This window comes from Lytechinus variegatus, chromosome 18 (genome assembly GCF_018143015.1).
Source record: "Lytechinus variegatus isolate NC3 chromosome 18, Lvar_3.0, whole genome shotgun sequence".
Lineage (NCBI taxonomy): Eukaryota > Metazoa > Echinodermata > Echinoidea > Temnopleuroida > Toxopneustidae > Lytechinus > Lytechinus variegatus.
Window position 1 is genome coordinate 15,867,613 of NC_054757.1, and position 13,994 is coordinate 15,881,606.

The 13,994-nt window shown below is 35.9% G+C and overlaps 1 protein-coding gene across 1 annotated transcript in view; it reads left to right on the top strand.

The window, feature by feature from the left end:
• LOC121431752 (probable E3 ubiquitin-protein ligase HERC4) overlaps positions 1 to 13,602 on the top strand; it is a 32,535-nt gene extending 18,933 nt beyond the window's left edge. Inside the window, exons 11-21 of the mRNA XM_041629447.1 lie at positions 269 to 473; positions 1,694 to 1,851; positions 2,944 to 3,066; positions 4,010 to 4,105; positions 4,611 to 4,823; positions 5,649 to 5,744; positions 6,880 to 6,998; positions 7,920 to 8,120; positions 8,660 to 8,843; positions 10,221 to 10,323; positions 11,126 to 13,602. Coding sequence (XP_041485381.1) covers positions 269 to 473; positions 1,694 to 1,851; positions 2,944 to 3,066; positions 4,010 to 4,105; positions 4,611 to 4,823; positions 5,649 to 5,744; positions 6,880 to 6,998; positions 7,920 to 8,120; positions 8,660 to 8,843; positions 10,221 to 10,323; positions 11,126 to 11,334 — 1,707 coding nt within the window. The 3' untranslated portion in view covers positions 11,335 to 13,602. The remainder of the gene's footprint in view (positions 1 to 268; positions 474 to 1,693; positions 1,852 to 2,943; positions 3,067 to 4,009; positions 4,106 to 4,610; positions 4,824 to 5,648; positions 5,745 to 6,879; positions 6,999 to 7,919; positions 8,121 to 8,659; positions 8,844 to 10,220; positions 10,324 to 11,125) is intronic.
• The last annotated feature ends 392 nt before the right edge of the window (positions 13,603 to 13,994 follow it).

The window sequence follows — 13,994 nt, forward strand, 5'->3', positions numbered from 1 at the left end:
TCCCCCTTTCTTTTTAACTCTCTTTCTATCACTCATAATTTCCTTTGTCCAATTTCTCTTTCTAATATACTTCCCCGCTCGCTCTCTTTTTCTTTAGATGTGTTGATTTAATGATTATCATCTACTTACTTTCATCGATTTCAAATCTTCATTTTTTCCCCCTTCCCCCCCCCCCCCCTTCTCTCTTTCTATCTCTATTTCTTATATATGATATTGTTATACAGTATTAATCTCCTTTATTTTCCTCCTTTATATTTCACTATCATAGATTTCAGGGATCATCAACTCACACCTCATCCCCACCCTGCAGAAACACCCCTCGGTGTACCCAGTATCTGAAAGCCTTAGACTCTACCTCTTAATAATGGAATGTCCCGCTCTCAGCCATCCTTCCCAACAGTGGTGCAGACAAACCATTCTTCAAATGGGGAAGGCCTTGCTCAATCTATCAGCAGATGCAGAGGAAACAATAGGTATACCTTAATTTTCACTCATAAGATCATTGTTGTCTTTGTTGTATTACATATACTTGCTTTGTCTTAAGGTCCAAAGCTTTTACGATCATTATGAATTTATGAATCATTAAATTATTTATTTAAACAAATGTTAAATCTTACAAACTATTTTTTCTATTAAAGCAAAATGAAACCTTTGGAACAAGTGGGCTTGTGTGGAAAGAGAAAAATCAAAGCATAAGATCAAAGAAAGTTTGAGAAAAATCAGACAAATGATGAGAAAATTATGAGCATTTGAATATTGCAATCACTAATGCTATGGAGATCCTCCAGTTGGCAATGTGACAAAGATGTATGATGTCACATGTGAACAACTTTACCTGTGAGGGACTATAAAATGCCTGCCCCTAAAATGTCTTTTTTTTGTTCTTTCATATGGTGATACAAACCTTTTATCCATAATATATTCTTGAAAAATCTGTATTACATGCCCTCCTATAGAAGGAATGCATGATCTACTGATAGATGTGATAAAAGAGGCAGTTTAAGTGAAATATAAAGAAAAGTAATGGGAAAGTTGTTCACAAGTGACATCGCATATCTTTGTCGCATTACCAACTGGAGGATCTACATTATGATAATGATCTAAACTTCAAATGCTCATAACTTATTATTTATTCAATTTTTCTCAAACTTTTGTTCATCTGTTTCTTTGATTTTTCCATTTTATCACAGGCTATCTTGTTCCATAGGTTTCATTTTCCTTTAAAAATAAATATGAAAAATCAGAGAAGCAGATTAGTAAAAATTGAATAAAATCATATGCAACTCAAAAGTGTATATTGCATAGGGGTTGTGACTCAGTGTGCAACTCTCTAGACTTTGAACCACAAGGTCTTGGGTTCAAATCCTACTACAGCTCCCCTGCTCTTTGGCAAGGCATTTATCTATATTGCCACACTCCACCCAGATATAGTACATGTACATGAGTACCTGGTAGGAAGGAATTCCTTGAACGCTTGAGTGCCCTATCAGGTTAACCATGCTAAAGTCCAGATAAGAGCTTTAAAAAAATGTATTAAGCGTTAATATGAATGATGCATATCATTATTAATATTTATTGATTAGCATATGAGAATTTCCCTTGAGTAAAGTGCCACTATTAAGTTTTATAGGGTCAATTCACAAATTTGTTTTACCGTTTTTTATTTACATTATAATGAATATTTTCATATCAGACAGGTGGTGGTCAAGCCTGTTACCACGCCATCTCAACCGTATCTTGACCATTCATAAGGACTGTGTGTTGTCCATCTTAGAGTCTCCGTCCGTGTCCACTACGGGGGATATCCAGACGCAGTGGACATCTATGAGGGTGCTTGAAAAGCTACACAAGGTTGGTTAAACCAGACAAGGTTGATTAAACGGGAAAGTAAAGGGAGACACACCCTTCTGCTTCTTTTACAAAATGCACTGTTTTAACTTTTTTTTTTAAATTGTACCACTGAATAAAAATGAAATTTGTAATATCATCTTTCTTGTTATAGGTGATCATTCATGTCTGTTAGGGCATTTCAAGAAACTTATGACCAATTCATAAGTCTTTTTGGTCCGCATATTATACATGTATCTTCCAATTTATTTCAAATTTGCAATTGATGTGCTTGGTGCAACAAGGATTGTTAGCCAATTTGCTACAAGCTAGAATTGATCTATCAATCTTAAAACTGCAACGTATATTTGCAATTTATAGCTTATCTGCTTTGAGCAACAAGGATTGTTAGCCAATTTGCTACAAGCAAGAATTGATCTATCAATTGTAAAATTGCAACGCAAATTTGCAATTGATAGCTTATCTGGCTGGTTCAACAAGGATTGTTAGCCAATTTTCTAAAAGCTACAATAAATCTATCAATCATAAAATTACAACATAAATTTGCAATTGATTTCAAATATTTCATTGCGATACCTGTTGATAGATGAATAAAATCATATCCTTGAAATCTAGAAGTTCAGAGTCACCTCGTGGGCAATTTTGGTCAAATCACCTTTCATTTTTTTCAAAGCAAGATATTATTTAAGCATGCCTCACATAGCAGGATGCAGAAATTGCATAAGTGACAAGAAAAGCACAATGGACACTCTATGAAGGGTTTGTTGCATTTCTACTTTGAATGCATTAGCATGTTCTTATAACAATGTACTTGGCCAACTGTGAAACACGCTATAGTTGACGCATCGTTGTGTTTTGTGGATCCAATGATAAAAAAAACAATTCAAAATAATACTTGAATAATCAAGACATCAAAGTTGGTGCTTATCTCATTAAAATGTTAAACTGCCATGTCACTTTAGTACAAATGACCTTCTGATCATGCGCAGAATGGAGCTCCGAACTGGCTTATTATTTAGCAATTCACTGGCTAAAAATCCAATCTCTCCACATCATATGTATTAGAGATGTGTATTATTTCCATGTGTTTTTCAGATCAATACCAGAAGTGGGGAGATTCTCCCTTACTACAAGTTTCATATACCAAACATAGGCAAGTACATCAATATGCAGGATGATTTCTTACAATTCTTCAAGAACACTGTTCTACACAGCATGGTAAGTGATACGCCCCTTTTTAAGAATGTTGGTTATACTAGTCATCTGATTGGATGAAAATGACATCATGGTTTTAGCCACGCCTACAAAACAATGAACTAAGCCTGTTAGTACTAATCTCTGCAGTGAATAATAGCTCATGTGATACTCTTTTCTTATAAAATGTTGTTGTTTGGTTGTTAATGACATTGTTTAATCCTACACATCTACAAAGCAATGAACAAAGCTTGTTAGTATTAATCTCTGCAGTAAATAATATATGTAGTCATCTTATTAGTTGAAAATTACATCATAGTTGTAGCCACACCTACAAAACAATAAACGAAGCTTGTTAGTGTTAGCCTCTGCAATGTTCATAGTTAATGAGAAAGAGTATTTTGCCCTTGGAAAAAAAACTTGGTTAAATTTAACTCTGGGGGTCTGTTTCTTGAAATGACTTGTTGATCTTTTATCGGACTGTTGATAGTGAGATAGCGATTCAAAATCAAAGGAAATTTGTTGCAGTTTTGATGACTTTCCAGGGGGCTCTGCGACAAAGCAATGGAGCTCAAAGTAGTATCAAATAAAAACTTTTTTGGGGGGTCCTATTTAGGTAAAGAAAATAAAAAATAGTACTTGCTGTCAGGATTAATTTGTAGTCTCCTGTGGCAGGGGATTCATTGTAAGATTTATCCAGCATTAAGTATTTTGTTTAAGAAATACATGAATTTTTATGTTGTCTCCGTTCTTTGAAGTGTTGTATCTGCTGACTTTTCAAATTCAATTTTTAATGGTCAGAGAAGGTGCTAATGCTCTAACAGCTCTGTATTATATGACATTGTGCTCTTGCTAAATTGAGATGTTGGTTTTTCCATTCAAAATCACTCCCCAATTAACAATATGACTGATGATTGGTGCCTTAAGCCATTATTATTTTAGCAGGAGATTCCATGTTTAATTTCAGGGCTGTGAAGCGAAGACATTCTGTGATTACCCATTTGTCTTTGACGCTGACATGAAGTCTTCATTGCTTCATCTAGATGCCCTTCTTCAGATGCAGGTAAGATCGTCAGTAGAGTTTACATTTAAGAAGGAACAGGGCCACCATGACAGCCCGCCATGTTTCACCCCATCATTCTTGAAATATCATAGAATACAACGCAACATTTTAGGACTGTTTTTTTTTAATCTTGGACAAATGCACAATTTCTTTAACAAATTTACCATCAGCTAAATAAGATTAAAGGATTCAAAGACTTTTAGATAATATTGCTAGTATGTTATTATAACAAGATTTGTGACATGGGCCCCTGGGCTCCGTAACACAAAGATTAGCAATCAATGGCTAAATGAACTGACCAATCAATATCAATTTTACACACACATTTGGTTTGAAATTCTGTCCAGGAACCAATCAGTGCGGCTCTTTCATATTTGCAATTCATTGCAAACCTTTGTGTTAAGGAGCCCTGGTCTTGTCTGCCACAGACCAACTTGGTTGCCTAGACCAGCACCCTCTCATGAAACCACTTTCAAGGTTAACTTTGTTTCATTGTATTGTCTAGTTTGCTATGGAAGAGGTCCAACGTGCCAACTTTGCCAATGTGTTCTTCAACATGGACCCAGTGAATCCATGCCTGGTCCTGTGCGTCATGAGAGAGAACCTGGTCTCGTCTGCCATAGACCAGCTCGGTCATCTAGACCAGCACAATCTCAAGAAACCACTCAAGGTTATCTTTGTTGGAGAGGAGGCCATTGATGCTGGAGGTGTCCAGAAGGTAGGATTTACCCTGTTGAATACTAAATTCTGTAATTGTCATAGGCTTTGTACAGGGTTTGCATGCTTCCAGTAGGCAATGGGTTAACCTGTTCACTACAGAATTCTGTCGTTCTTGTATGATTTGTTCAGGGACAACCGGGTTCCAGTAGAAAGTGGGTTAAAATGGTGACTTATGAATTCTGTAAATCTTGTAGGTTTTGTATAGGGATCCCCACATTTCTGTAGGCAATGTATTGATAATGTCACCACTATTTTCACTTGTAATTTTCTTCAAGGACACTTCCCCTTTAAGGCAAAGAGGACAGATCTGGGGCTCCTTTTAAATGCAAGTTCCTAATACTCCTTCAATTTTGCATTTTATAGCACTACTCTCTGTGCAAAGGGCCCTAAATGAACATTGAGAATTCAAATATCCAAATTAATTTGCTGATATTATTATTGAATATCTTGATTGGTAGAATTGAAAATAATTGTAGAAAAACATCATAAAAATGTTTATTATTATTATTCTTTTTTATCCACCGAAGAAATCTGTTGGCAGTGATTGACCAGCTATTGTGGAATACTTGTCTCAATGTCAGACATTTGGCGTATGAATGATTTGGTATGAAAGTATCCCACTTTGATGTTAAAGGTAATATATAGATAGGCTAGTGTGAGAATGTTGCTTAACATTGATGGGAGCCCAGACATCTCAGTTGGTAGAGCAATGATGATGCAAGCCAGGGTACGTTGTTCAAATCACAGTCGGAGTATTGTAATTTTGTCACATGTTTCTATGACGATACTAATTTCTTGCTTTATATTGTATTTTTGCTACTAGGAATTCTTCATGTTGATAATGAGGGAGATCTTGGATCCCAAGTATGGAATGTTCAGATACTTTGAAGACTCTGGAAAGATCTGGTTCAACAGCAAGGTGAGATAGTTCCTTACAAAATTTCTTTTTAAAGGACAAGTCCACCCTAACTAAAAGTTGATGTGAATTAAAAGAAAACATTCCAACAAGCATAACACTAAAAATTCATTCAATTTCACCAAAATAGGATGTACAATAAGAAAGTTATGACGTTTTAAAGTTTTGCTTAATTTCACAAAATGCACATCCTGGTCGGTATGCAAATGAGGAAACTGAAGGCGTCATCAACTCACTATTTCTTTTGGATTTTATTATATGAAAAATGAAATATTTGAATCTTTTCCTCATTGTCCAGTGAAACAATGATTAATTCCTCCTAATCATGTGGCATTAGCATAACTTTCTTATTTTACATCCGATTAGGATGAAATTTTCAGCATTATGCTAGTTTGATTTTCTCTATTTATTCAAATAAACATTTTTCTGGGGTAGACTTGACCTTTAAAGAAATTTTGCCATCCATGATAATAATAATAAAATGAACTTGTACATGAATGTATAGTGCATAGCACTTATTTTGTCAGGACTGCCTATGTGCTTGAATAATATGCAGCATCATTGACCCTGCTGTAACATAGCAGCTGCAAGCTAGATGCTCCTTGTCAAGGAATATCTTGTAGTCTGGTAGAAATGAAGATGCTCTAAATCTGTTTGCTTATAAACATTAATTATAATTTAACAAGAGATTAAAGTGAGTTTCAAAATGTTGATATATTTTCCTTGGTCATTGAATTCTTGGTTGTTTCCATTTATAATCAATATGATACATTCTTGTCCAATAAATTTGACACTTCATTATAAAAAATCAGTTTTAGATACAGTGTTAACTGGCAGTTTGAGCTAATGCCAAGCGGGTGTTTCATAAAGCTGTTTGCAAGTTAAGAGCGACTGGTGATCCTTTCTTATGGTAAATGGTGTATTTATTGGTGATGGTTTAGCACGTAAGAAAGGTTCACCAGTCGTTCTTAAAGTCACTCTTATTTTATGAACAGCTTTATGAAACGGCCCCCAGGATTGTTCTCTATCATTTCATTGTAAGACCGAACTTCTATTTCAGAGTTTATTTTAATTTTTTTTACTTCTCATGAAAAATTGGTATCTAATGTTGCTTTGTTGCCCCTTTCTCTCATTTCAGTCATTTGAGGACATCAAGATGTTTCGCCTGGTTGGTCTTATATGTGGCCTTGCCATCTACAACAACATGATCATCTCACTTCCCTTTCCATTAGCACTCTACAAGAAACTCTTAGATAGGTAAAAAAAAAGGATCTTCATTATCATTTCAGCATATTTCATTAGATTTTGTTTGCTCTCTTCGAGGATTGCATATATGTATATGTGCTTTGATGTTGTTCTTTATTTATTCATGTCTTTTTTTGTGGGGGACATTTTTTCCACAAAGATCTTCAAGATAAGCTGTAGAGCTCTTTGAAGATTACAGCAGATGATGATGATAATGATGATGATGATTAAGAAACACTGGCAGATACAGGTATGCAACATATAGTTATTTTTGATGATTGTCATCATCACCGTCATCATCATTGTCATTTTCACTGTCCAACGGACTTCAAAACAAGATGTAATCAACGTATTGGTTATTGTCATGATATTATGACTTTAACAATCATGATATCCATCATCATCATCATTATCACCGTCAACATCATCATCACACCATCATAATCACCATCATCATCATCACAATTATCATCATTACCATCAACACCATCATCACTATCACCACCACCATCATCACTATCACCATCATTATCATCATCATCATCTTCAGTATCATCATCACCATCATCATTATCACCATCATCGCTATCATCATCATCATCACTGTCATCTTCTTCAACTGTGGCAGCAAACAAACACTATCAGTACTTTCCTATCTTTTCTCTTTGCTTCCATCCTTAGGGAGACAACCCTAGATGATTTCAATCAATTCCAATCAATGTTAGACTTTGATGATCCAAAGAGCTTCAATGACACCTTCCCTCTCTTCATCCTGATAATCATGATCATTATCATTAATATTCTTTTCATCATTGTCATCATTACCATCATCATCATCTTGTTATTCTCTACATAAACTGTACCAGACACCTTGAGCACCAAGATCCTCATCATGATCAACATTTTCCTTTCTCTTGTTACTTGCCTCGCTAGGGAGACAACTCTTGATGACTTCAAGCAGTTAGAACCCCAGGTTGCACAAAACCTCCAATCAGTGCTAGACTATGATGATCCAGATAGCTTCAGTGAAACCTTCCCTCTCTTCTTCCAGATCAACGAGGACAATTTTGGAGAGGTGGAGACAAGTGATTTAGTTCCCAACGGATCAGAAAAAGAACTCACCTTCAAAAATAGGTTAGTGAGATACATAACATATAATTGAAAAGAAATTGTAATAGCATTTGATATGAACATTCCATCCTATAAAATCTGAATGATCAAAGTTCCGAATGTTGGTTTGAATTCTACAATTTAAATTCTGTCAATTTTGAGCTTCCCTGTAGGAATAATAGCAAATTCAATTCAAATTCTTAATCCTGAGCCAATCAGAGGCAAGGATTTAGTAGCTTATAACAGTTGTCAGTGAAAATAATTGGCTATTCATATCTTGAAATACTCCCCTTGATCATCAGGTGGTGCTCAGAAGAAGAACAATATGTATGCATAAATGGCAATACCTTACCTAAGTGATATAGAGAATATCAAGTAAGTACAAGTATATACTATCATGTAAATACTACTGATTTGATTATAACAAATTTTATGATGCCCGGACGGGGCTGTTCCGAAAAGTACTTTGTCACTGGAAGGCTACCCTATGAAAATACTACAAATAAATGAATTAAATTAATAAGATATGATTCCTCAGCATGTCTCATCTTCACTTCTTTCAGGAATGACTATGTGATGGCATACGTCAACTACTGCTTGAATGCATCTGTGAGGGAGCAGTTTGAAGCCTTCAGCAGTGGCTTTCTAGAAGTGTGCGGTGGACATGTCCTGAGGTTCTTCCATCCCCAGGAACTCATGGCGATGGTCATCGGTAACGAGGAGTTCAACTGGGATGAACTAGAAGAGGTTTGTAAGACATCAAGGGTTTTAGGAGAATTTCTCCACCAGGGTGGAGAATGGCAAACGAAGAATAATATTCTTGCCTAAAGATATTAGTGCTGTGGGGTATTCACACTCAGGAACTCATGGTGATTGTCATTGGTAACAAGGAGCTAAAAATAGAAGAGGTTTGTATGACATTAGTGGCAGGGAATCCCAGGAGAATGTAGGCACCTTGGTGGAGAGTGGCAAAAGCAGATAAATATCTTGCCTAAGGATACCAGTGTTGTGGGGATTTGAACCCAGGAACTCATGGCAATGGTCATCGGTAATGAGGAGTTCAACTGGAGTGAACTACAGTAGAAGAGGTTTTTAAGGCATGAAGGGTTTGAAGGAGAAGATTTCCACCTGCATAGAGAATGGCAAATGTAGAATAATAATCGTAGAGGTGTTGTGGCTCAGTGGATAAGTCTCCGGACTGTGAACCACAAGGTCCGGGGTTCAAATCCCATCCCAGCAATAGCGTTCTTTGGCAAGGCGTTTACATTTGCCACTCTCGACCCAGGTGTAGTAAATGGGTACCCGGTAGGAAGGAATTCCTTGAATGCTTGATGCGCCCGATCAGGGTAGCCGTGCTAAAGCCGGGGTAATATTATGCAGTGCTTAGAAACATTTGTATTAAGCGCTAAATAAAAAATTGCATATTATTATTATTAATCTTTCCTAAGGATATCATTGCTGCGATTATTTGCACTCGGGGACTCATGGCGATGGTTGTCGATATAAACCAGGGGTTCAACGGGAATGAATTAAAAGAGGTTTGTAAGACTTCAGGTGTGCTGGTCCACCCACTCAGTCTGCCTGTTCGGTGTTCTTAAGCACAGTGTAAAAAGTTCAGATATTATTTTTATTGTAGATTATGCACTTTACCATGTAAGTAGATACCATATCCCTTTCATTCTACTTTTGGCAAAGTAAACTAGTGCATATTCTCTATGCAGTCAAAAATCGTTTTATAGACAAAGGGTTATCATAAATCAGGATCTGGACGTGTGTGATTGTTTTTTGCTGCACCGATATGTTGAGCACTGAGATAGTCACATAGGTTCAGCTTTAAAATAGGTTATCATATGAGCATTGTCACCAAAATCGGAACTTATGTATGTTGCTCTCTCTTTTTTCTAATTCTTAAGTTAAATTAGGTTAAACTGCTGGCTTATGGTGCATGTTGTTTTAATTAAACTGCATTATATTATTGTCTTTGTCATCAGTTTCTTGTAGAAATTTCTTAATGAATTATACATATGTTTGTTGTATGCATTGTAAAGTGCATATAGAACTACACTAGTTGTTATGCACTTAATATTTTTATCATTGCCATACATACCATTATTGTTGATACAGACTGTGCAGTATAAAGGAGAGTACAGTGCTGGTCATCCTACCATCAAGTTCTTCTGGCAAGTCTTCAGGGAGATGGCTGTTGATGACAAGAGGAAGTTTCTGGGTAAGTTGGAGCCTCTTTCTTTTTGCATTCAATCCAACTTACCAGGGTCAGAGGGAAATGATTTTAAAATGCCTGGAGTATATGTTGTCACTTGTGATTCGAATACCCAGCTATAAAATAACTTGCCTGTAAAACTCATGACCTTATTACACATGACTTCTGACACAGTGTAAACAATTTGAGACTATATGACACAAGTCAGTGTACATATTAAAACTTGTATTGCACATTTATTAGCATAAGTGGGCCACAATTAGTCTCACCTTATAATAATGGATATAATAAAACATTGTGCTGAGCTTTGTCACATCATACATCTGAATGAAGATAAAAATCCTGATGGGTGATTCACTAAGAGTTAGTAAAGTGTGACTTACAGTTGCACTTCAAATGTCAATTTTTGTGCAGTACAAAGGGCGTCACTACATTGGCGCTTTGGTAAAATCATGCTTAGAGGACGCCGCACTACTGTGTTCCGCTATCAATCAATGAGATTGTGTGTCATTATCATGTGCAAGTCTCCATTAATCATAACTCTAAGTCACACTAAGTCACATGATTTGTGAAATCACCCCTGGAGGGTGTTTTTTCAAGGAATTCAACCAACAGATTTTCAAAGCTACTGCAAGCCCTTACATCTGATTCGCTGTGAGCAAATTTGTCAGCAAAAATCAGTGACAAAACTCTTTATGGAATGCTCCCTATGTTTCACAAAGCCTCTTTTGAGAATAGTGGCTAGCATGTCTGCCATACTTGTTCTGTCTATCAAGAAATATTCTCACTTTCTCTCTTTCGTCCCTAGTCTTCCTCACAGGAAGCAACCACGTACCTATCCAGGGCTGGAAGAGCCTTCAGGTTATCATCCAACCAGTGAAAGGAGGAGAGGACTTCTTCCCTGTGGCTCATACTTGCTTCAATCTCCTAGACTTACCCATCTACACAAGCAAAGAGGTCCTACGAGAGAAGCTACTAACTGCAATAGAACATACAGAGGGTTTTACTTTAGCATAGGGATGAAAGGAAGAAAGGACTTCTTCCCTGTTGCTCTTACTTGCTTCAATCTCCTAGACCTTCCTATCTATAACAGAAATATGTCTTACAGGAGAAGTTAATAACTGCAATTGAACACACCAAGGGTTTACAATAGCATAGGTATCAAAGATGGAGAGGACTTCTTCCATATTGCTTGTAAATGCTCCTAGACTTTGCCATCCTACAAGAGAAGCTACTAACTGCAATAGAACATACAGAGGGTTTTACATTAGCGTAGATATCAGAGTTGGAGAGGACTTCTTTCCTGTTGCTTATACTTGCTTCAATCCTCTGGACCTACCTTAAGCAAAGATGTCTTACAGGAGAAGTTGTTAACTGCAATAGAAAATACAAAGGGATTTTACATCAGCTTGTGGATGAAAGGAGGAGAGGACTTCTTCCCTGTTGCTCATACTTGCTTCAAACTACGTGACCTTCCCATCTACACAAGCAAATAAGTCTTACAGGAGAAGCTACTACCTGCAATTGAACAGACAGAGGGGTTTACATTAGCATAGTTATCAAAATTGAAGAGGAATTTTTCCATGTCTCTTCAAATAACTCCCAACTCTTAGACTTACACAAACAAAGAGGTCCTTCAAGTGAACATAGAGAGGGAAGTACATTAGCATCGGTTTCATCCAGCCTGTCAAATGTGGGAAGGACTTCTTCCCTGCTGCTACAGAATGCTTCAATCTCCAAGACCTACCTCTCTATTTTAGGAGAGATGTTGTAAAATAGAGGTAACTTCAATTGGTCAGTAAATGCAATAGAATGAACCAAGGGGTTTTCATCAGCATAGGTATCATCCAATGCTTCAAAGATGGCAAAGACTTCTTCAGAATTCTTCCATCTTGCTCATGCAATCTCCAAGACCTACCCATCTACTAAGTAAAGAAGTTCCATAAGAGAACTGCAATTATGAATTTTATCATCAGGTATTGAATGTCAATTTAAGATTGGAATTGCAGGTTCTTTGACTGGTACATCACACTTTCTAAGGTGTGATGTACCAGCTTCTAATCTGGTAATATTTGCCAAAAAATAAATTAATCAAATTTGCCATTAACAATGAATTGCCATATACTTGATACCTTGTATTTGAAGCATAGTGTAGGAAAACAACTATTCTTTATTATAGCTTATTGAACAAGCAGCTCGCAGGCTGAAAACATTCACTTTACAAAGTATTATTAGGATAAAATATTGTTATAAAGATACAGCATTGTAGAATATATATATATTGTAAGCTAACTTATTCAGATAACTTATTCATTGATAAGTTAAAAGCTATAGCAAAACAATCTATATGAATTACTCATGTGGTGTTAACTATATCTTGTTTCAGTCCTGAAACAAAAATACACAATCTGCACTGTAATATTAGTGTAAATTCAGTTAAAGTGAAGTGCTGCCAACATGAACAAATTGTTTAAAAGCAAGCATCAATAATACCTAAAAAAGGATATGTAGTTGTAAGAGTGGATTTTATTCTAAGTTTTGTAACTTGTTATACTAGTAGGCCATTGTGCTGATCCTCCATTCTATAGGTCTCGCTATGACATTAATTTGCTGAACTAGTAAAACCAAAGAATATTTGATTGCGCACTTTGCTTCTATCTTGAAAATTACTTTCGGACATGACAGAATCTATTGCTAAGCAGGGGTCACTGACTCTCAAAATGATTTTAGGAACAGCATTTTTCCTGAAAATGTGAAAAAGTGACTTACCTAGGCTAATTGTCCCTTGAAAAACTAATGCTATGACATGTCGCTATGATTTCAAATGATTCTCTTTACAATGTATTAATCTAGATAAGCAACTCGTATTATGGCATATTCAAGTTTTCTTTAGTAACATATTTAACTATTTATAAAATAAAAGAAATATGTATGGAGGTGCCATACTTATGTCTGCGTCAAAACTTATCTGCCTTTTCGATTGCAAGTAAGATATACTTGATACAATAAAATCAATATATCAGTGTATTATCATATAATGTGTATATGATTTAGAATGCAGTGATGGGTTTCTTTAGTACAGTTTGATATTTTTGTTTACATCATCTCAGTTGTGCAATGAAGCACCTCTTCCTTGCCAGATATTTATAACAGAGGCAAAAACCACCAGATTCCATTGTCGGTGCAATTTTATTAACCTTACAGGGGTATGAGAGTTCAGATTTTTAGCTGATTTCAGATTTTTTTCTGTTTTTATTTTCAGCTTAATTTTGGCTTCCCTCTGTACAAAATGTATGGGAGCTCTTTCTATTTCAGACTTTTTCAACACTCTTCAGCTTTTTTTTCAGATCTTTTTATTTGTGACCACTCACACCCCTGAATCTTAGTGTTAAAGGGATACTCCAAGCTGAAAATAATTATATATATATATGTATCTTAATAAATAATGTCAACTTCACCAAGCAAAATGCTTAAAATTTCATCAAAATCTGATCACAAATACATGTAGCCAAGTTATTGGATTTTAGATTTTTAAGCACACGGTCATGTATATGCATTAGGCGGGCTGATAATGTCATGTTTCCACTTTCCTTATTCTAAAGTTATGTTATGAAATCATAATATATATTTCCATGCATGTGTGTACAATACGTCTATCTTACAACAAAATAAGTTGC